Source organism: Phlebotomus papatasi, chromosome 1 (genome assembly GCF_024763615.1).
Source record: "Phlebotomus papatasi isolate M1 chromosome 1, Ppap_2.1, whole genome shotgun sequence".
NCBI classification, from domain to species: domain Eukaryota; kingdom Metazoa; phylum Arthropoda; class Insecta; order Diptera; family Psychodidae; genus Phlebotomus; species Phlebotomus papatasi.
In genome coordinates, this window is record NC_077222.1 from 72,886,166 (window position 1) to 72,910,431 (window position 24,266).

The following is a 24,266-nucleotide window of genomic DNA, read 5'->3' on the forward strand; positions in this document are numbered from 1 at the left end:
AAAAAACGAACTTTTGGTAGTCAGGAAAAATTATTAGGTGTGATTCCTTCTAATCACACCTATTTTGTAATCTTCGGATTTTCTCAAAGTGCTCCGATCGAGCTGAAATTCACAGGGTATATGTTTTGAACATCCCTAATGCCAAAAATCATAAGCCGGCAATTTCGGGTCCGGCTGCCATCCGGCCGGCCGGCCGTCCGTAGTACGCAATATCTCTGGTTTCTTTATGGGACATCGATTTTCCGATCGTCCTTAAAGGGTTAAGTTCTCTTTTACAATTTATTCTTTGGAACAGACTTGAATGAATAGAAAATAAGTATTGCAAAATATTTCGACTCACTTCTTAAGCAACTGAGATATGTTCTGTTCCGGTTAAAATCCCGAATGAGTCAGAATCCCGAAAAGCTAAAATCCTGAAAACCCAAAATCTCAAGAACAAAAATCCAAAAAAGTCAAAATCCCAAAAGGTTAAAATTCTAAAAGGGACGAAATTATACGAAAGATAATGTGTAGAATAATTTCCCAAAACACTAAAAATTTCTCTTTGCAGCCAGCAAGAATAGATGCAATTGTGGAAGTAGCTATTACACTTTTAAGAGTTCAGGAATATGGCTTTCGGGATTTTGACGTTAAGAATTTTGACTTTCAGGATTGTAGCTTTTCAGGATTTTGAATTTTCGGGATTTTCGCTTTCAGGGTTTTCACGTTCAGGATTTGACGTTTAGGATTTTTGTTCGGTATTTTGATTTTTTGTGATTTTGGCTTTCGGACGTTAGAGATTTTGGCTTTCGGGAACTTTGAAGTTTAGGATTTTGGCTTTTCAGGATTTGAATGGCTTTCGGGGTTTTCGCGCTCAATATTTTGACGTTTAGGATTTTGGCTTTTCTAGATTTTGATTTTTTGGGATTTTGGTTTTCAGGATTTTGACATTAGAGATTTTGGCTTTTCGCGATTTTGGCTTACGAGACCCGTATATTTTCCCACATAATTTTGCGGTTTATTTTCGAGCAAAGGTTGTTACTTTTTCCAATACCTATTCGAAAGTATAGGTCTCTTTTGTAGCGAAAGGTTAAACAATTTTGCCCATTCTCCTTTATAGAACTAATAAGGCTTACAAATCTAGCAGTAGAAGTGATATTAATTGCATATGTGCCAAATAAAATAAAGATACCTTTAATTATCTCTTTGAGTGATAAAATCAGTAGAATCCAAGGTAAAATTATTTAAAAACTTAATAGGTCGTTAGATTTTTATTTCCTAGATTGGAACCGCAAAAACAAATTTTTGACAATTTAATAAGAGCTTTTAGTTCATAATTTGATTCAATAATAAAAATCGCTTATTTTACTTAAAGAATTTAATTCCCCATCTAGCGCTAAAGATTTCAGAATTTGTGTGAAAAAAAAATGTTCTGAGATAAATGCTTTACAGGGAAATGCTGGAGGAGCAATTGCAGAGAGCGAGGAAAAGAAGTGATCATGCAATGGTTCTCGAATCAGAAATCATAAAATATCAGCAGAAGCTCAATGACATGGCTCTTGAGAGGGATGTAGATAAAAATAAGCTGCAAGAACTTGTAGATGAGAATACGCAGCTTCAACTGGCCACGAAAAATCTCACAGCTTTGTCAGATCTCAATCAGGAGACATCAGATCTTGAGGAGGAAAGTGTTTCGGCAGACAACAGTTTATCTGGTCAATTGACAAACAATGCCCAAACGAGAGCATTGCGTTTGGAATTGGAGAATAGACGATTACTTGCCACACTGGATGCCATGAAAGAGTCCTCATTTCATGAATCATCCAATAAAATTCTCGAATTGGAGAAGGAAAAGAAGAAGTTGTCTCTAAAGGTGGAGCAAATGCAGGAGAATTGCAAGAGGCAAGTTCAACAGATTCAGGAATTGGAGGATGTTTTTAAGAATGCCTTGGAGGAGAATAAAAAGCTTCAGGATAGTTTAGATGCACGACAGCAGGCAAATGATAGACAAGTTCAGGAACGTGAAGCTGATCGTATGAAAATTATCGATCTAGAGACGCAAATTGAGACGCTGGTGAAGGAGAAACAACGAATACAGAATCTCAGTGACAGTATCCAAAGGAGAGCAGATGATGTGGAACGATTGTGTGACACAAAAACTCGGGAATGTGAATCTCTATCGGAGAAATTGGTGGACTTTGATAAGACGAGGAATCAATTGGATGATCTGAGGGAAAAGCTAAACACGATGGAGAAGGAGAACATCAATTTCACGAAAGAGGTTGTAAAGCTTAGAGAAAGTTTAGAGGTACGCTTTAGCATTTTTTATGGTTTATTTTATCCTTATGCTCCGCATAAACATTTTTTTACATCAATTTTTATAGGTAATTTAAGTGAGATTCTTAATAACTTAATCCCTCCAAATGGCAAGGTTTCTCGTTTTTTTAACTCAGAATCTACATAATTCATTTAAGGATTTGATACGATCTTAATAATCAAATTTTCAAGCCCTCACCACTAAACTAAGAGCCATCGACTTCAATTACTTGAATCGTAAATGTTTATGTATGGCCACACCTTCAAAAAATAAGCCACGCCCTCTAATTATTTATGTTAATAAACAAAAATACGCTTATCTTTTCTTTGTGTAGCGTTTCCTAGAATTTTATGAAATAGTTGATTTTAATTTAAGGAGAAAATCTTAAATAAAATCATTTTCTTTAAAATAAAATAGATTGGAGGCGTGGCCTATTTAACTTTGAATCAAGTTTGAACAAGTTTTTTGAAAATTTAAGAAAAAATTGTTTTTCGAATTTATGTAATCTGTAATTGTTAGTTATCATACTTATTGACCCCGAGAGGTTTTTCCTTATTCGGGTCTAGAAATATCAAAAAAGTCACAATATCTGTAAGGAAGCAGAAAATCGAAAATTCACGATTTTTGACCAAAAATATCTAAGCTCAGGAGTTAATTAGGATCCTGCAAAAAATATCCTAGATTTGGACATCCTTATAGTTTGTACTTATCCAGAAGAATCGGATTTTTATCGATTCTAGATAGTCTAAAAAAATTGTTGTTTCCATGGGTACCCAGTGTCCCAAAGGACACGAAAGAGTTAAAGAAATGTGCGATCTGGCGTTGGCTTGATGGAACACAATACCCTTCCCATTGGCCAGTTCTATGTAGTTCTGGTCTATCGTTTGCTTCAATCTGGTCAGTTGTTGACAATAGAGGTCCGAATTGAAAGTTTGGCCAGTAGGCAATAGCTTATATTGGATGATTCCCTTCCAATCCCACCAAACACACAGTAAAACTTTTTGGCTTAGCGATCGTTTGGGAAGGCTCATCACGCTTGGACCACGATTTTTTCCAATTGTTGTTCTCGTATGTGACCCACTTTTCATGGCCAGTCAACTTTCGTTTCGAAATTGTGTCGATTTCGTTACATTGCAACAAAGAATCGCAGGCAACAAGTCGGTCTAAAAAGTTCTTTTTGGCAATTCATGTGGCACTCATACACCTAGCTTTTTCGTAAGAGCAACCAACGATTTCCATGATTTTAGCAATATTTTCAATAATTTGCCTACCAGAGCGTACTTCATCTTTGTCGTCCATTTTTCCAGAATGGAATCGTTAAAACCACTAATTTGTTGTTTCATAAGACACAGTACGACCACCATCAAGAGCACAATTTTTTTAAGTGCCTGTTTCGTTTTTTTACCGTTGTCGTAGTAATACTGAAGAACATATCGAATTTTCTCTTATTTTACCTTCATCTCGAAAAGCTGTAACATACAATTGGTTCCATCAAATGCAAAACTGTCAAAGAACGTTTTGAAGGGTGTTGTCATCTTCTAAACATCGTTTATATAGTATGATCCGATCCGATTTATCTATCGTGAGATATTGCTAACTACAGAAATCTAGCGAACAAGATTCAAAACTTTTTACTTTAGCTAGTATACTCGAATGTGCACATAAAAAATCTGACTTAAAAATTTAAATTTTCAGGTACTTCACTGAGTAAAAAAGGGGGTGCGATTAACTTTTTTTCCTCGTAACTTTAACACTTTTTAGGTGTAAAAATATATCAACATTTTTTCATGTTAATTTTACACCTTTTTTAAGGGTAAAATTAACATGAAAAAGGGTAACTTTAACCCCCAATACACCTAAAAAGCATAATATTTACACCTATTTCGGATCAATAATGCAGGGTAAAATGAACATTTCTGGAATATTATTTTAACTTTTTCGCATTTCTCTCAGTGTTTCCTCAATTCTGAGATAAAGATAATACTTAAATGAAATTTAAAAATATGTAATAAATAAATAATAAAAAATATATTTAATTTTCTTTAGAGCTTTCTAATTCTAATGATGATTCATATATAGGAATTTTTCCCAAAATTATCTGTATTTAAAAGTTTTAAAATAGCTTAAAAATTAAATTTTAATAAGGTTGACTTTCCCATTTCAGAGTGTTAATTTTTATTTTTTCTATATTTCTGCTTAAAGGGTCTAAAGAAATTCTTCACTTTAAAATTAAACCTTTCATTGGAAAACACCAATCACTCTTACATGTTAAATTTAAAGTTCTATTTAAGTTCTTTTAATAAATCTGCGTTTGCCGCTGACTTCACAACCGACTTTCCTTAAAAAACGGCAAACGGCCACTTCTCTTATCGTACACGGAAAAAAAATTGTAAAATTGTTCATAAATCTTTGTGAATTCCTCCTGGAGATTTACGAAATGCTCATAAATTGTATAACCCACAAAACGTACGTAAAAGTTTGTACTTTTTTATAAACATTATTCGTAAGGTAAGAAAATGTCTTGATGAGCATTTTTTGACCATTTACAAACATTTGTTCACACATTTTTGTTTGTCTGACAAAACTTTACAAACAAATGACTAAATTTTACGAACACTTGTCTGTGTGTTTACGAGCATTTACGAACAAATGTTTGTAAAAGAACGAAAAATTCTCGTCATCATGTTACGAACAATATTTGTAAAAAAAAACTTCAAACTTTTACGAACTTTTTTTTGTAGGTTCCCGGCTAACACATTAAGTACTTATTAAGAACTTACTAAGTTCTTAACACAATACTTAATTTTTTAAGGAGTTGGAGAACATTCAATTACAGTAGACTCTCGCTAATTCGGCTCTTTTAAGATCGGGCTACTTTTTAATTCGGGCGGCAGATAAATTCGAAAAAAGTTTGTTGACATTATCAAGTTTGATTTTGATTATCAAATCAAGCAAATATGCTCAAATTTTCCATGCTTTGTCTTAGTTTTGATGTGATTTTGCATTATTAAGGGCTTTTCATGAAATTTACAGTATGTAAACTCAACATGTGCATGCAGATGAATAAAAAATCGTTGCATTTCAAATAATTTGACGCCAGAATTTCTCTCTATTCGGATATCGGTCCCAAATGCCCGAATTTGAGAGAGTCTTACGTATACTTAAAAAAATAAAATATATGAAAATGAGACAAACGTCAGCGCTTTGTAGCGAATAGCAAAATTTATATTGCATGACTCCACCTTTCCAATAAGTACTCAATTAAGCCCTTTCTATAATCTCTTAATAAGGACTTTTGGCTAAGAACCTTCCTTCTATCCAATGGTTAACATATTTCCATTGCAGTATCTATTCCAGTTTCCATTTTTTGCCAACAGATAATGTCTTAAGTTAAGAACTTAATAAGTACTTATTAAGGACTTATTTTATGCACTTGCACAAAGCTCTTTTTTTTAGGAGCACGGACAATGCCATTAATTATATTATTGCGCTGTGTAAGCCAATTCCGGAATCATTAGAAAATAATTTATCTCAGATGATAAATGATCTTTTAATGATTGAGTAATTGGCTCAGAACAGTCGTTTGTGAAGTCGGCGGTAGACGTAGATAGATTCAAGATTCTAATAATTTATTTTTCTTCCTTTCCGATATATCATTTGTATTAGCGGTATTAGCCAGTTGGTACTTTTATAGAATTCGCACAAACAGAGTTTGTATTAAGAATCTCACCTATAATTTATTTAATTTAGAGTCATTACTATCTCTAATTTATTAAATTGCTTCTGTTTGCTATTTTGTTAGGAGAAAGACAAACAATTGGATAGAAATAGCAGTGAAATTGAGAGTCATCGCAAGGAGATGCAGAGATTGCATGGAGAACTGGCAGAAAAGTCGGTAGAAGTGAAGAGAATCGCTGAATTGGAAAAGCAAAACAATGAACTGATCTCTCAGGGGAAAATTGATGCTGAGACAATTGCTACACTCCAGAGAGATTTGGTGAATGGAGCCCTGGTGTCCAATAAGGTGAAACAGGGCCTGGAGAAATTGGGTCTCGATGATACCGTGTTGGACAATTCGGATTTCAATGTGGAGAATGTTGTGGAGAAATTGGTGAAGAATCCCGAAACCTTTAGGACTGTCAAGGAGTTTATGTTGCACGTTGGCAAGGAGACAACATCATCGGATATGTGTGTTTTGTGTCATCGTAAGGAGATCTTTACGGTGGAGAAGGAAATTGAGATAAATAATGATTGTGAAGTTGATTTGATCAATCAAACGGAAGAAGTTGTATCATCGGTAAGTGCTCAGTGGAAGAAGCAATGTGATCATTTGTATACGGAAAATTCGAACTTGAAAGCTCTCAATGAGCAGCTGGAGGGTGAAAATGCAAGGCAGAAAGTTGCCTTGGCGACATCTGAATCCCAAATGGGATCACTCAATAGTCAATATGTGGCACTGCAAGTGACCAATTCGCAGTTGACAGCAGAGAAGGAATCACTGATGAAACAGATGGATATCTATAAGCAACGCAATGAATCTCTACGACATGATCTAATGTCGCTTCAATCAATGCTGGAGCAGTCGAATTCGGAGTATGAGTCTTCCCGGTGCGAAAATAAGGATTTAAAGACGACAATACGGGATCTCAAGGCGGAAAATCGGGATTTGCGGGAGCGATTGTTTGCCCTGGAGAAGGATATGAAGGAACTCGAGGCTGAGAGTAAATCCACAAAGTCTGATACGATGAATCTCACGAATTTGCGAGCGGAACATTCGAAGCTAAAGGAGGACTTTCGGAATCTCTTTACGCAGAACGATCGGATGAAGCAACAGTATAAGACGATGCAGGAACAGTATCGGAGCATGAGGAATGAAAATGGACGGTTGATGTTGCAGAATACGGAACTCAAGGGAGAACTGAGCAGTAGGAGTGATCATGCCACGGGGCTGGAGATTGAATTGGCCAAAGTGCAGCAACAGTGTGATATGTTGGTAAAGGCCAACAGTGATTTGGACACGGATCGGCAAAAGTTGATGGACAATGTTTCACAGCTTCTGTCGCAGTATCATGAGTTGATTGTGATGTCGCAGCAGGATCGGCAGCACTATCACGAAGAGGAAAAATGCTATACGGACAAATTAAATAGTCTGTACAGACAAAAAGAGCAGCTTGAAGAAAAGATTATGGACTATTTCAAGAAGATGGACAATTGTGCTCCAAAAAAGTAAGATTATTGTTTTTTTTTTCTAATTCTTCTCTCTCTATTTCCACTCCAAATACCTCTCCAAGAAGATAAATAAACAATGTTACTTTGCAGGAAGCCCTTTGGTTCAAATCTTGTGAAGAGAGTGAAAAAAGCCGGAACTGACATTATGAATCGTGTACCAAACAGAGTGAGTTAAATCATATTGTTTCTATCCAATTCGATTTTTTTTTCAGCGCCTATCTAAATCCATTCAAAGATACTTTCACACATTCTTCTTGAGTGAATTATTGAAGCACTTTTCAAAGACAATTCTTCTCTTTTTTTTGTTTTTGGACATATTAAACATGAAATGGTCATTAAGAGGGAAAAATATTGGCAAATATCCAAGTGGTGTGTAAAAAATCACAGAAAATCATATTTTGTGCAAAAAAAAAACGTTCCACTTGAATTAGTAAATCAGTCATAGAGACCAAAAAAGAGCCTCTTCGATATTAAATCACTCTTTAGCGATCGTATTAATTATTTCTGAAGTGCCTTCAATGTTTTGACCGTGATCGTGAAAATTATTTCTTGCAATTCTATTTTCACTCACGTGTTTGCCCTGATATTTAGGAATTACATTGTGGACTCCTAAACATTGTTTCATTATAGCACAACACAGAGATTTTTCGGTAATTGGATGAGAAGATATTTTTGGAACATTACAAATTCAATGGGATTTTGTGTTGAATATTAAAAGTGGAGCTTTGAACTACCACTATGCAATCAATTGTTTCTAATTAGAATCAGTAAAATATCTTTGATACAAAAAACTTGTATTTTAACTAAAATTTCAGTGGATAAAAGCCTTTTTTGAACAGCTGATGAGGTGATTTATTAGTTAGTGGGAAATTGATGGAAATTTAGTTAAAGCATTATTTTGATTATAATTACTAGGCTGTCTCTCGGCTTAAGGCGTAATTGCGCATAGGGCTCAGGCATAAGCGTTACATCTTTTTATGACTTTTGCATCAAAACAAGGGGCAACTCATAGTGAGAAACCCTGGTCAGTTGTCCGAGAAATGCTTCACGAAACTCAAAATACCCAATTTTTGTATCACGAAGAGCGAAAAACGCAAAATTTACATCGCGAAGCTGAAGAAGAGAATCTTTGCATAACGAAACCCGAGAAAACCAATTTTGGAATCGCGTAACTTTAGAAACCCATTGCATTAAGAAACCCAATTTGCATCACGAAACCTGTGAAAAACAACTTTTGCAGTACGAAATCCGAGAAACCGAATATTTGTATCACGAAACCCTAGAAACCTCGAAAGTTCGAAAAATCCAAGTTTTCCGTCACTAAAGCCGAGAAACCGAATTTTTGCATCGCGAAACCTAAGTTTTTGCATCCTGATGTCCGAGAAACCCAATTTTTCTGTCACTAAAGCCGAGAAACCGAATTTTTGCATCACGGAACCTAAGTTTTCGCGTTCCGATGCCCGAGAAACCCAATATTTCCGTCCCGAATGCCAAGAAACCAAATTCTTGCTTTACAAAACCTGAAATACCCATTTCTTCCGTCCTGAATGCCAAGAAACCAAATTTTTGCATTACAAAGCCTGAAATACCCAATTTTTCCGTCACGAAAGCCGAGAAACCGAATTTTTGCATCGCGAAACCTAAGTTTTTCCATCCCGATGCCCGAGAATCCTAATTTTTCCACCACGAAAGCCGAGAAACCAAATTTTTGCATTGCAAAACCTGAGATACCCAATTTATGCATCGCGAAACCCAAGAAACCGAATTTTTGTATCACGAAACCAAGAAAATGAATTTTTGCATCGCAAAACCTCAATTTTTCCGTCACGAAAGCTGAGAAACCGAATTTTTGCATCGCGAAACCTAAGTTTTTGCGTCCTGATGCCCGAGAGACCCAATTTTTCTGTCGCGAAATCCGCGAAACCGAATTTTTGCATCGCGAAACCTAAGTTTTGCATCCCGATACCCGAGAATCCTAATTTTTCCGCCACGAAAGCCGAGAAACCAAATTTTTACATTGCAAAACCTGAGATACCCAATTTATGCATCGCGCAAACCCGAGAAACCGAATTTTTGTATCACGAAACCCAAGAAACCGAATTTTTGCATCGCAAAACCTCAATTTTTCCGTCACGAAAGCTGAGAAACCGAATTTTTGCATCGCGAAACCTAAGTTTTTGCGTCCTGATGCCCGAGAGACCCAATTTTTCTGTCACTAAATCCGAGAAACCGAATTTTTGCATCGCGAAACCTAAGTTTTTGCGTCCTGATGTCCGAGAAACCCAATTTTTCTGTCGCGAAATCCGCGAAACCGAATTTTTGCATCGCGAAACCTAAGTTTTGCATCCCGATACCCGAGAATCCTAATTTTTCCGCCACGAAAGCCGAGAAACCAAATTTTTGCATTGCAAAACCTGAGATACCCAATTTTTGCATCACGAAACCCGAGAAAGCGAATTTTTGCATCGTGAAACCCGAGAAACCGAAATTTTGTATCACGAAAACCAAGAAACTCAATTCCATCGCGAAAGCCAAAAAGCCCAACTTTTGCATCACAAAGCTGAGAAACGCAATTTTTGCATTGCGAAACCCGAAGGATATAAAAATTGCATCGCGAAGTACAAGAAACCAGAAACCTTTGCTAATAAAACTGGGAATGATTTACCCGGGTAATTCATATTGAGATTGAGAAACCCTTATCAATCCAAGAAATGCTTCGCGAAACTGCAGAAGCCTAGTTTTGCATCACGAAATCCGAGAATCCAAATAATTACATTGCGAAATTTTCAATTTCAATTTCAAAATTACATTCGCGAAAGGAATTTTGATATTTCATCTTAATTAATATATTTGTCCAGGCCCAAACTCCGGAAGACGTAATCTTTCAACAAAACAACGTGATTTTTTAATGATCTTTAAGAAAAAATAAAGTTCTTGGCAAGTCAGGACTTTCTCCGGATTTAAATTTTAGAGAAAATTTTAATAATACTTTTCATAAAATTTCAAAAAAAATAGTATTAATCCTAATTGAAGTTCGTTGAAATTTTATCCGACTTTTCATAAAATGGTTCTTGTACACGTACGGCATTCACTACCACAGAAATTGTTCTTTTCAACGGTCTTCAGACTAGACCTAGAGGTTTAGTTCCGCCCCTAAAGGCCTCAAAACCCTAAATAGCAACCAATTTTATTCTTTTCAGAATCTTATAGGTCACTTGTTCTTAATAATTCAATTCCTAGCTATTTTTTCCAAGAAATCTTGATTGATAAGAATTTTGGGCAGTTAAACCATATGGCTAAATCTTCAGTCTCAAGCCCGTATTACAGACCTATTTTGTACAAAAAAAAATTCTAGTCTGATCGGACCTACATACCACTCACATTATGCTATCTTCTAATTGAATTTCGCTGGTTGTATGATGGTCTTTCTAAAGCTTTATTAGAAAAAAAATTGAATAAAGGGATGGCAAAGCGACCCCCAGCTTTGCGGAATGCTCGAACTCACGAGATAGAGCTCACCGTGAATTAGTTTTTTTTAGATGAAGACTAATGCAGCCGTGTTCGAAATTACAATAATTTTCCAAAAAATCCAAATTTAACCAAATCGGTTGAAAAATGGGTTGACCTTTGACTTTCAATAATTTAAAATGGCGAATTTTCCGGTCATAGGTATATTTGGGCGAAATGTTCGCCTGGACTACCTCTAAAACATATGTGAAAATCATTGAAAAAGCTTAGAAAAACCAAAAAAAACATGTTTTTGGAGGGGATAGAGAAAAAAAGCCTAGAGATATTGTTTTTTATTGGGGGTCATTGAAGACTGGAAATCGATATCTCTTACCGTTTAAGCTCCAGACCGGTGACAAGTTAAAAAAATACGATTATACAATTGCTCTCTCTTTGAGTTCGAGCAGTAAAATAATCCAATTATTTGAGAATTAAGTAAGTCCTAGTGGCACAAAATCCACTCATAAACAGTTGACCAAAAATAATTTCACCCACTCACCTTCCTCCTTTTACTTTGACTATCTACTTTTGTAAAGTTCAAAACTAGCGATAGAAATATGTTATAGAGTGCTTTAAGGACCTTGAACCTGAAGTCAAAAAGACGTCTACATTTACTTCTATATGCATTTTAATTTTTTTTTTCAATCTCAAAAAATATTTCTAATTCTAGGGTAAATGTCCTAATTCAAAACCATTTCCAGACCCTTTAACTTTGACAAAAGATTTAACACATTAAGTTCATATTTTTTCTGAAGAGAATTACATAAATTTGCTCCTTGACACTTCTAGAATGTTACTGTTGAGTGAAAATTCTTTAGTTATAATTTGAAAACTTCTTAAATACAAGAAAAATACCCAAGTGTAAAATGCTTCTATTGGAAACATACTAATCCAAATGGGGACAAAGGAAAGTTTCTAATTGGAGATGAACGTGTAAGTGAAACCGCGACGAAATGCATCCAAAACCGTGTTGAGTTGCTCCTGAATGCAGGATTTGGTCTTATTCCTGGTCTTTTCACCTTTCCCATCAAAAAAAAAAAAAATCTCTCCAAAAAAATCATATTTCCGGGGTTTCCTATTGAAGCTTTTGCAGACACTTCAAAAAAAACCCTTTTTGTTCACGAAATAGGTGATTAATTCATTTGAAAACTTCACGTACCGTTAACAATAAAGATTAGCAATTAATTTAACTAAAATTAGCCAGAAATATGACATAAACAAAACGAATAAACAACAGTAATTTTATTGTGTTTTTCATTGGAAAACATGTTCGATCTATGAAAAATTCAATAGTGAAAAGGTACACTTTTAATTTTTCTGAGAAATTATCAAAATAAAATTTGTGAATATGAATAGATTTTCGCTTTATTTGGAGCAAAATTAACTAAATTATGAAACTGTAGTATAGAAAATATATAAAAATAGTAATTTAGTACTGTATTTATCGTGAAAACAATGACATTTCCATTTGGAGTAGCGAAAAATTTCCATTTGGAGCAGGTTTTGAATTAGCTTAATTTACCCTAGTTGGTCTAAAAATAATTTTGATTAAACAAGAGATTAGTTGGAATATGAAAAGTAATTAAAATGCACATTTCAGGGTGAACTTTTCCGGAGTTTGAACAAAGTTTTCTTAAATTTCGTCGTAAATCCTGGGCATGTCAATGATTACGAAATTAAGACAATTAGCATTCCAGAATACCCATGATTATTATTAGAATTTGTTAAGAATAGTCAATATCTATCAGCTCGTGAATTAAATATATTTCTGTGCAAAAATATTATAGTCAAATCTTCAGAATATTTTCTCCGAAATGCTCAAAGGAGCAATATTTGTCTGTCATTCCCGTAGAAGAGTCAGATATCTTCAGAAGAGTAATAAAATTGTGAAATTGTTGATAGATTTATATCATTTGACCAATCATCTGTAGATTTTCCACGAAGAACTCTGCATCGCATTGCATTAAGTATTTTAAGTAGTTCAAGGGAAAATTGTTAAAATAACTGTGTCTAAATAAGGATGCTGTGTATTTAATCACATCAATGCATAAAAATTGAAAAAATTGCAAATATTTCCGTGTATTTTGTTGGGAAAATGCAATAAAATCCGTCCCACACGTTCATGTTAGGAGTTTGCAAAACAAATGAATTGCGTAAAAAAAATCTCTTTGAGTCTGAAAATAGTTTTGTCGTAAAAAAAAAAACAGAATAACAGAGATCAGAGCGAGTGTGTATATTTGAAATTATTTTCACTTTACTTTCAGTTTCAGTACCGGAAGTCATGGATTGATGACAGTCGACTTACACAGAGTCAGCTGATTATGGGTTCAGAGTCTGGTGGCAATGATTCTGACAATAGCACTGAGGAACCCAATTCGGTGTCCTCAGACACTACACTTCTCAGTCGCTACTCAAATTCCCGACAGAGTCTTCAGAGGTCATTATTATTTTTTTGTAGGGGCATGGGAAACATTGAAGGTCTGATGTGGGGTTTGTTTTGCAGAAAACCCAGTGATAATTGTCGCGAGTCTCCATTGACACGGGGTGGAGTACGGAGTAGTTTGCAGACGACATCGCCAAGGCGCGATGAGGTCAACCGTGCAAATAGAAATAGTCTTCATATGCTCGATGGAACATCTGTGGGCCCGGACGTGACTGTGGCGGCTCTGGGGACGGCAGGAAGTCGCCGAACGGTATATTTGGTGGACGATGGTACTAAATTGCCAGAGGCTACGCCATCACCGAGTCACTCCCAGTCATCAGCAGGCGGAAGCAGTGGGGCCAATTGCTCAAACAGCGGCGACAATGGTACTCATCAATCTTCTGGTAATCCATCGACACTCCTCATGTACAATCGAATTTCAAATGTTATCGGGGGTGATGTTGTATCCATGGGAGCTTCATCTGGCAACCAAATGCTAAATAGTGGGTCAGATAAGGCAAATCATCGGGACAATGGCAAAAAGAGACCACCGAGTGAGGAGAAGGACAAAGAACCGGCCATTTGGTATGAATATGGATGTGTTTGAGAAACAAACGGAAACAACGCGGAGCAAGGAGAGGGCAAAGAGGTAATCAAAAGCAAACAAACAATAGAAACGCAAGTATTACTTAACATTTTGACGCGTTCTTAGACATTAATAGGACATAAAATAGCAATTTTTTTTTAATAGAAACACAGGATTCTTTCGGCAAAATTGCCAGAGAAAAGATAATAATAATTTGTTTGCCTTGGAGAGATTGTTGCTTAACAATTTTTTGTAGAACTTTTTTTACACAAAAAAATAATAGATGATAGTATTTAAGCAGAGGATTTTTTCTAGAAATAGAATAATTAAAAAAAAAGTAAACGGGGAACTAATTAGTTTCCCGATTGCGGAATTTTTGTAATAAGCGTGTTACTAAAATTAGGCCTTAATGAAGACGATAGATTTTCTAAAGAAGTTCTTTCTCACTCAACCAGTAAATTATTGGGCACTTTGTCGATTACTTAATAAGAAGCACATTTCGCACTTGAGAAAATGTAATGGCTTAACTTATTTTGCACAATTTTCAGGATATATATGATGACCAATTCATGACTTATTTGAGAGTTTTTTGCCCATTCGACGCAGACTTGAACCATTTATTAATCAAGAAAATTATTTAAAAAAAAACTACAATTTAAGCGGTCTTCTGTAGCGGAATTCTGTAATTTTCGTGACATTGTCACGCGTGAGTTCGAAACCTGGCAATGCCAATCGAGCTTTTTTTTTGTCATATGATATGAGTTCGAAAATGCAATTCACTGATTTCTTAATGAAATGCCTTTACTTAGTGATATTATGCAAATACAGTCTGTCTTGGTTGGTTTGTTTAACAACTTTCATTGTCATTTAAATTGCCAGAAATCTCAAATATGTTACATCTGACAATGTCACGTGAGCTGAAATGGCAATGCCACGGCTACAGAATCACATTTTCGAAAAAGCTCTCCTGAGATTCAAACCCAATTTGTCATTTGGCATTGCCAGAGCGTTACAGAATTCCCCTCCTGTAGGGGAATTCTGTAATTTTCGTGGCATTGTCACGCGTGAGTTCGAAACCTGACAATGCCATTCGAATTTTTTGTCATATCATATGAGTTCGAAAAAAGAATTCATTGAATTTTTAATGAAATCCCTTTACTTGATTATTTTACGAAAATACGGTACGTCTTGGATGATTTGTTTAACAAAGTTCATTGTCAATTAAATTGCCAGAAATCTCAAATATGTGACTTCTGACAATGCCACGTGAGCTAAAATAGCAATGTCACGGCTACAGAATCGTATTTTTGAAAAAGCTCTCCTAAGATTCGAACCCAATTTGAAGATTCAGTAGCCGTGAAATTGCCATTTCAGCTCATGTGGCATTGTCAGAAGTCACATATTTGAGATTTCTGGCAATTCTGTCAATGATCTTTGTTAAACAAATCAACCAAGACGTACTGTATTTTCATAAAATCATTAAATAGAGGGATTTCGTTAAAAATACAATGAATTGCATTTTCGAACTCATATGATATGACAAAAAAAGCTCGAATGGCATTGTCAGGTTTCGAACTCACGCGTGGCAATGCCATGAAAATTACAGAATTCCCCTACTGGTCTAAGATTTATTCATATGGATTATCTAGTGGAGTTCCTGAATGACAGCGGTTAAATTCAAAATGTAAAATTTGAGATTAAGGGCAGAATCACATTGACAATAAAATGCTCGCCGTAGTCTCACCGTATTTCGTTAATTTACGCATTTTCATTGCAATTCTTACGCAAATTTTCCATTAGCGTATTACCTTATCTCATACTCGGTGGCACTAGGTAAAAATAATATAAGAAAATTGAAGAAATAAAACGAAAATTCGCTAAACTATGAGCAAAGAAAACTGTATACGAGAAATTAATCGTATCGATACACTTTATTTGGTATTAGCGGTATTACAATGTAATTATTACAATGTATTCCGTGTTGGAAGAATCTGGATATCGTAGATCGCACAGGAACGCCTTCCCTTGAATGCTCCTGAAGTTTTTTGGGCAGAGGCGGTGCATTTTTATAACGTTTTATCACATGTGAAATTGTCTTTTATTATAGACATTAAGTTGCTTGCACCGGGCGGAATTCGAACTCACAACTGTGAGATTCGAGTCAAAGATCTCATTTGCCCAAGACCCAACGGTCATGCCTATTGTGCCACAGAGATCCCCGGATATGAATGAAATGTTCGCTAGAACACTCTCTAAAACATATCCAAACATGAAATGCATCGATGGTCTGCTTCTTAAGATATTCCTAAAAGAGTGGTTTCTGGAGGGGAAGGATAAATCAACTTATGGGGGGAGGAGGGGCATTCCAAGTCTCATCAGCTTGTCCAGAAAATGAGTTAGAACGATTTCTTTTCATTTCAAAATTCTTGCAAAAGTGGATGAATAAAAAAAGTAAATTATCCAAAAAGTTTCTTCTAGAATTTATACTCTTTGAGACCTTCTAGCAAACAGTCCATGTGCGAGCATCGTGGGCTACTCCAGATTCCAGCAGTAGATAGCCAAAAATTACGTTGCAAAAAGTGTCTTTTTCGACATAAATGGTTCTGGCTAAAAATAGTTTATCCATAGCAGATTAAGTATACCAGCAGGGGCCCATCAAGCCTAATAAAAAGTGAAGCTATTTTACACTTCTCCTTGTAAAATTTTTGCAGATATTGCACCGCGACTTAAACAAATTTGCTCGTAGTTCTTGCATTATTTCGGCGAACATTATGAAATATATATTTTTAAATAGCTTTTAATGCACGATTTCGAAATATATCAGATTGATAAGTCAATTCTCTTTAGGAAAAAACTTGCCGATAGTCTTCAGTGTCTTTATGCAAAAACTTTTATAGAAAAATGAAATGTCAAGAGGCCCCTGATACCAGATTCTAAAAGCTAATGAGGCAAGCTTTCCAACAATAGTTCACTCATCCAATTATATTCATCAGGAACTGAGATATACCACTCTAAACTTTCGATCTTTTTCGAACTTTTGATCTCTAAACTTTCGATGACAGAATATATGTACTCTTCTAATGTCAGCACAACCTACAATTTGTTTTAAAATGAAATTTAACAAACTACATCATGAAATAATTCGGTAGAATAGAACATACAAAATAATACTCATTTCGTAGTGCTAAGAACTCATATTTGTCTTGAATTGGATAGGAATTGAGCGCGCTCCATCACGTAATGGTAATCGATTTCTTTTTTGAATCTGTTTGGGCTTTAGCCAATCAACCATTTTCCGTATATTTTTCAAAATTGTGCATTAGGAAGCGAAATAATCATCACAGCATTTCATGCTCGATTTTAATAATTGTGAAATATAATTGTTGATATTTTATATTATTCACTGATCATTTCGAACTTCTTAGTAATATTTTTCAATTATACTTACCAAAATAATTTTTTTACTTAATAAATTGCTTATTACTCTGAAAGAAAAGTTTGTGAAACAATTAGATTTCGTTTAAATTTTGTCAAAATGGTATTATTTCTCAATTTAACAAAACTTTTTCTAACCTTTTGTATGCAGAAATATTCTTTCGACAAACTTTAAACAAAAAAATGACAAACGTTTTTTTAATTATCAAAAAATGGAATGACATAGATTTACAATAAAATTGTAAAAAAAAATTATGCCGATTAATTAGTGAAATTTAGTAATTTGTTTAATTGAATATACAAAAAATAACAACTTCAAAAAAATAGATTGGCCGTCACATTTTAACAAGTGCGATATGTGAAATTTGCGCTGAAAATGTAAAAGTTCTTCTTTCTTATTTGCCTTGGTAATGTGTCATTTTGGTCAGGAGCAGCACATACCACGCTAAGTTTCCTATTTGAAGCTTATTTGAGAGGAATTAGTGAACCTATGAATAGAAAATGGCACAATGCCATGAGGATAAAAAACGTATTGGAAGATAAAGTGTCATGTTGTACACTCCGTCGCAATGACAGTAATTAATTTCACTGCAAATTATTCCTTGCACTTGCCGCAAAAGCCCCATGGCTTCCCGTGTAATTTATGTATTTGAACATTTTGGCAATTTTTCTTGCCAATTTGTTGCAATTAAAATTCAGTCATGTTTTTTTTTTGTGGGATGAATAGCATGATACAATGCAACTTTATTTGTCTCTAATATGAAGCTTAATTGAGTGAAACATTTCTATCATTTTCCCTACATCGTATGAACTATTCTCTTTTTTCTACATAAGATTCTCCTACAATTAATATTTTATAAATATTTTTCCTTCAATTTATCGTTCAGTAATTTTTTTTGTACAAAAGACATCTTACACGTCTAGAAATAAAATTTATAAAGAAGAGTCAAAAAGCATGAATTTCAATTTTTATCATTTTGTCAGCAAGGAAAATACAGAAAAAAAATGCCAGGGATTTCTCACACATATAAATCGCCATTATAATACTGAAGCTGGATTGCTGGATCCGGATGTCACCTTAGGTTGGCAGTGTAAATTGTTTTCCAGACACAACAGTCGTTCGGCCGCTTTTGCAACTAGTCGGCAATTCTGAGCATATAAACTGAGAAAGAAGATGCGCATCAGCTTCAGAAGTAAGTCTTACACTCCCTCTATCCCAAAATAAGTCATACTGTTTTTTTCCAGGGTAAACGAAATAATTTCTAGAAATCATTTCTTCATCCCAAAATTTTTCAAAACATACAACTTTTTTGGGGCATAGGCAGTATTAAATAGGGCCCTATTCCGTCGACTTTGCAACACATTTTGGGCAAAATTATTCAAATTGGACAGGAAAAAATATCTTAATTTTCGATATACAAAATTTCATTTGCATGTTAATTTTTAAATTTCCTTATTGGATGATTGCATAAGTTCGTAGGACTGCCTAAGATAAATTTCAACTGATATTTTCTTTTAGAAATATAATTTGTATAATCAAGGATATAGTCTCTATTGATCTTAACACTTGTCATCAAAAGACATATTACCTTATCAATCCTATTTTTAAAGAAAGAACCTGTTTTTCTCTTGAAGAAAGTTCGCAAGGTCGTTTTAGACAGCTTCCAAGCAGTCCATATTTTTGGGCATCAAACAATTCTGCAGAGATTGAAACAAATGATAATCTGAAGGGTCAATATCTGAAGAATATTCTTGGTTCCGGAGAATTTCCTATTGTAACTCCTGTAATTTTGGCAGTGTCTGCTATTCGACGCACGATTTAGTGTCGTCATTTTGGAAGATTATGTTCTTTATTTTGGCCCAAAATCGGACGTTTTTATTAAGTAACCGCACTGAATCTAGTGAATTAGTCACAGCGATTATCTTTTATGATTGTTTCGTTGCATTTTGCATTGGGGTAACTCAAAGTGGATAATTTCTCTAAAATCCCATCGAATTTACAGCAACTCTTTCAATAATTACAAACCTGCTTTTACAGCAAGCTTAGGGTAAGTGTGCCAAATTCCGGCCACCTTTTTTGTTCCTCTAATTTCCATGAAATTTAAGTTTTTACTTACTCTAAAGATTATACAATGCAAAGGAATAACAAAAAAATGTAGCTTCGACAAACGAGATGACGTGAAAAAGACATTTGAAGAATTTCCGAAGAGTAAGGAACTATGAGAATTAAGGTGGCCGAAATAGGGCACTAAAGCTATGTCTACATTTTTATTCATTTTTAAATGCATTAAGAATGATTTTAGAGTAAATAAAGACGATAAATTGTCTACAAGGTTCCAAGCAACACGCTTTAAGAAAAAGGAATAAAAAAATCAATTTGTATTTAAAATATTACATTTCAAACTTGAGACTTTGCCACTTGCATGCAACTATGCCGAAATTTGGCACACTTACCCTAGCTGATTTTCCGTGGACTTATCCACTGTAGGGTAGAGTAAGGACTTTTGGCCACTTCAAGGTTTCATATGCATGTAATTTTTATAATCTTTATTTAAATAAAATGAAATTTTGTACAAAGATACCATAAAGCCGTTTCTTCCTAATAATCCAAGAGAATTCCCAAAATTTTTTGGATATTTTAGTGAAAAATTCATTTTATGCAACTATGCATGTTTCAGTACTTCCTGGCCACATTGTAAGCACTTTTGGCCATTGTGTGTGAGCACTTTTGGCCACTTGTTTCCAATAGAATTTTAATAAAATAACAGAAGAAATAGCTCTCGAAAACTTTCACAAATACACAGCACAAGTCCTATTCTTATTTAACATCAATTTTATGTGATTATTAGAGTATTTTAAACGATTTTTCGCACATTTTCTATTTGATGTAAAAATCAGTCAAAAGTCAAAAGATTTTTACTGAAATCCGCGAGGTGCGCCACGTGTAAAATGTATGGGAAAATGAATGGCCAAAAGTACTTACACAGCCGAAAAAAGTAAGCTCTTTTAGCCACGTCCGATTTTCATTTAATTTGTTAGAAAATCTTATTAAGGATGATATCACAATAAAATTTAGTTAATTAAGAAACGGACTTTCATTGAATAACATCAAATATTTTCATCAAAATATGAAATAATGCAAAACAATTTCTCTTAACATTAACAAGTTTCTTAAGAATCCCATGTTTTTTTAGTGATTGTTTACCTTGTCGAGAATTTCTTTCAATAACTTAGAATTAATCAAGTCGATACAAAATTAAATATGGTTTTCTGATTTGTTAGATTAGAGGTCACGAAATAAGACCCATTTTCCTGTTCTAAATAAACTCAAAAGTGCTTACATGGCCAAAAGGGATGGTTCTACCCTATGTTGTTGTATTAGATCCATTTCTCATCACCTATCACCAATCGATCCAGAAAAGTTTCTTCATCCGAACATATCAGGAGAGAAATGACTACATTCCCTACAATCATACGATTCCCCTTATTCCTTTCAATCAAAAATTGTGACACTCATCTATTGAGCTTTTAATCGTATCAAAGCTTTTCGAAATAGAGAAGTACGATCGAATTATTATTGTCCAACATCTTAACAATCTGTTCAATTGTTATCCCTACAAATTTTTATCCGCTATGATACTCACAATATTGCCATTAATGTTAGAGGTCGTTTATAATGGAGTCGATGTTTCGAAGGATAAATCCCTATTTTAAAATTTTCCAAAACGCCTTTTAATCATTCTAAGAGCAAGAACTTGATCTAAACGAACGCCCAAAATGCTTTTCAGTGGAAATGTATCACTTAAACCTTTCCAAAATTTACCTAACATTAAGTGCTGCAAGTGTAGCTTTTTGTTTTACATTTTGGAAATGTCCTCCAAAGGACATATCGACTTATTTGAAGGATACTTGGCATTAGAGTGATGTAAGACACTATAATCTTTCCAGTACAAGCAAAAAAGTAAACATGAATGGTGGAGGTAAGCTACGGAATACCCCTTAACGACTTGCGTGAAAAGTCCCACGAACTTATGCAATCATCCTATCTAAAAGCTCTATCTCTTAGGGTTTTTTTTTGGAATGACCTAAAGCTTAAAAAAAAGATTTGTTTTTTACAAAATCCACGTAAGTAACTCATCCATTAATAATAGGAATTATTCGGACTATCGCATTCACATACTATATTAAACGTAAATTAGATGATTTGTAATGTTTTATTTCTTCTCCAACAATATTCAAATATATTTAAAGAGAAAGAATTTTTGTCTTTTTTTACTTCTTCTATGACTTCCGTTTTGTTGCGCTTTTCTCGCTTGACGGAAAGTTATGCAAAGTTTGTGCACGAAATTATATACAAAAAGTTTGACACGGCGTCGATTTTGGTAATATTTTCCTTCATTCTCTTTCCTGATTTGAATTCTGGGAAACAAATTCTTTTCTTATATTAGTTACACTATAAAAATTTGTGTATTTTTTACACTTTCAATGATTCAATCATGTAAAGAATTTAAATTTAGTGACCGCTAAGGCACCAGTTTGATAGAGTCTCAATATATTCATTGTTCTTATGGGTTCAGGAACGCGTAGAAAAAAAAATCAAGTGGTATAAAACTTTCATTACCCAAAGCTTCAATTAAATCCTTCCCAATACAGTAGACTCTCACTCAATCGGCTCTTTTTCAATCGGGCGACAAATTTTGACAATTTTCACGTTTAATTATGAAGCTAATTTGCTCAAATTCGCTGTAGTTCTTCCTATTTTATCGTGATTCTTTATAATTGAGCGCTTTTTGTGGAATTTTCAAAGGCTTTTACGCCCAAATCTATCGATAAACCGGATGACATTTTGCCCCATATTCCCGATTGAGAGAGAGTCTACTGTAGCATTTTTCTCAATTTGATATTTATTTTAAAATTATTTATAGGAATCTACAATTTTATTTCGCTGCAAATTTTTGGTCAATGTAAATTATTTTATTAAAGAGATAATTAAAAAGGAAATCATAAAATAGTAGTGCTCAAAGATAACTCTTTTTGGCAAAGACAAAATTAAGAAATTATGAACCATCTTGGCATCTAAGAAATTGTTTGGCGTAATTTATGATAAAGTTTGAGTTATTTACTGGCCTTTACCTTTGATCTTGATTCTTGACCATTAGGTCAAGAAGCGATGTATTTGCTGATTAAAATGGAATATTTCTTTGAGCATTTTTAATTTAACCAAAGATATTTATGCCACTTATTATTTTTTTTAAATGTGAAAATTTTGAAATAGGAGAACCTGGGACAAAGTGTGAAGATAAAAGTTGGGTGCCTGTCTAGGCAAGGGGCAGAGGCTGACAATTCGTAAAGGTTTATTAGCCGCAAAGTTTTGTCTGTCGAGAATAGGGCCCAGAAAGTAGAAGAGCAAATCCATTTGGCTTACCTTTGGCTTCCGGAAAGATGTTCCCATGTAACTGATGCACATGGCAGCAGTTGTGTGGCTCCACAAGACGTCACCAGTGCCACTACTGCGATCATAGAGAATGGTCAGGGCACCAGCAAAGAGAGGTTCTGGTGTTTTCAGGTACGGTGAGTCCAGGAATTTTTCCTTGAACGTCTTGTTAAGCGACGTCACTGGACACTGACAGTGCATGAGATCGTTGACAATCTCCCTGGCCAGGAGAGTTTTCATCAGATACTCTCCCATTCCGGTGGTGCATGTGGCGACACAGCGATCGCGATCACTCACAGCCCAGCATCCAGCACCATATGTTGCTGCCTGTCCCACTCTGCCGGATGTCTTGAGAATAATCCCTCCAGAACTGCATCCGGCAGAAATATTCCCATCACCATCGACACAAACGGCGCCCACAGTATCAAGGGGACTGGTGTGAGTGGTATTCTTAGTCATTGCGCGTGAGTTAATTTTACCTTTGAAGTGATTGAAGCAATGCAAAGCTTTCTCTGAGATCAATTCCTCGGAATCCTCCACAAGGGGAATACCAAGTTCTTTGGCAATTTTACTAGCACCATCACCACTCACCACCATCGGTGGGACTCGTCCATGAGCAAGTGTCTTGGACTGAAGATCACAGATTGATCTGGCGAGTTTGATGGGGTTTTTCACGTCTGAAACATTTGTACATCCGCCAAAATTAAGTGTCTGTCCATCCATAATTGAGGCATCGCACTCAATAGTACGATCCCAGGTGAGATTTGAGCCAAATCCGGCATTTGTTGATGGTGAATTCTCAAGATGAGTAATGGCTGTTTCACAAGCGTCCAGTGCACTTCCGCCACTCCTCAAAATCTCAATTGACGCCGTACACGCGTCTCTGCAGACATTTTTGTAGAGCTGCTCATTGATACAGTTGCCAGCACCTTGAGGGGGACACATAACCAGTTGGGAAAACTCGTCTTTTTTCCACACACCACCAATTTATAAATAAACACCCGGAATTTTTGATGCAACTTGCCTGTATGAACCGCCACAAATCCCACCATTTTCGCTCTCTCCCTCTCACTCCACTAGCATTCCTCTGCACTCACACTATTTTCACACACGTCTCACACTTTTTTCCACACTTTTCACGTGTTTTCTTTGTGTCTGAACCACGGAAAATGTTTAGAAATGTTGATTTTCCAAAAGAATAAACAAAACACGTCCGACTTTATCGAATGAAACAGCACGAATGATGCCCGAACGCACACACGCCGCCTTTTTCCGAAAATCCAATCAGCTGTTTCTGACAGTTTTCTCCGGAGTTGAGTTTCCGGAGAAGTCTTCGCGCGAGGGTGGGCAGTCTTTT

General features: G+C 35.1%; 2 protein-coding genes across 3 annotated transcripts in view; one reads left to right on the forward strand and one right to left on the reverse strand.

Annotated features, from left to right (window-relative positions):
- Positions 1-18,428, forward strand: part of LOC129800663 (girdin) — a 49,429-nt gene extending 31,001 nt beyond the window's left edge. Inside the window, exons 3-8 of one of the 2 annotated variants that reach the window (XM_055845233.1) lie at positions 1,432-2,287; positions 6,099-7,522; positions 7,616-7,691; positions 13,297-13,469; positions 13,536-14,103; positions 17,904-18,428. In XM_055845233.1, coding sequence (XP_055701208.1) covers positions 1,432-2,287; positions 6,099-7,522; positions 7,616-7,691; positions 13,297-13,469; positions 13,536-14,061 — 3,055 coding nt within the window. In that variant the 3' untranslated portion in view covers positions 14,062-14,103; positions 17,904-18,428. Of the gene's footprint in view, positions 1-1,431; positions 2,288-6,098; positions 7,523-7,615; positions 7,692-13,296; positions 13,470-13,535 lie in introns of both variants that reach the window. The other variant, XM_055845223.1, reaches the window with a different exon arrangement.
- On the reverse strand, positions 18,351-24,230 carry LOC129801248 (threonine aspartase 1). The gene is made up of 3 exons (XM_055846133.1): positions 23,934-24,230; positions 22,901-23,838; positions 18,351-18,637 (listed from the first exon to the last, which is right to left on the reverse strand). The coding sequence occupies exons 1-3, from the start codon at positions 23,959-23,961 to the stop codon at positions 18,554-18,556; spliced, it is 1,050 nt and encodes a 349-aa protein (XP_055702108.1). The 5' UTR covers positions 23,962-24,230; the 3' UTR covers positions 18,351-18,553.
- Positions 24,231-24,266: the final 36 nt, after the last annotated feature.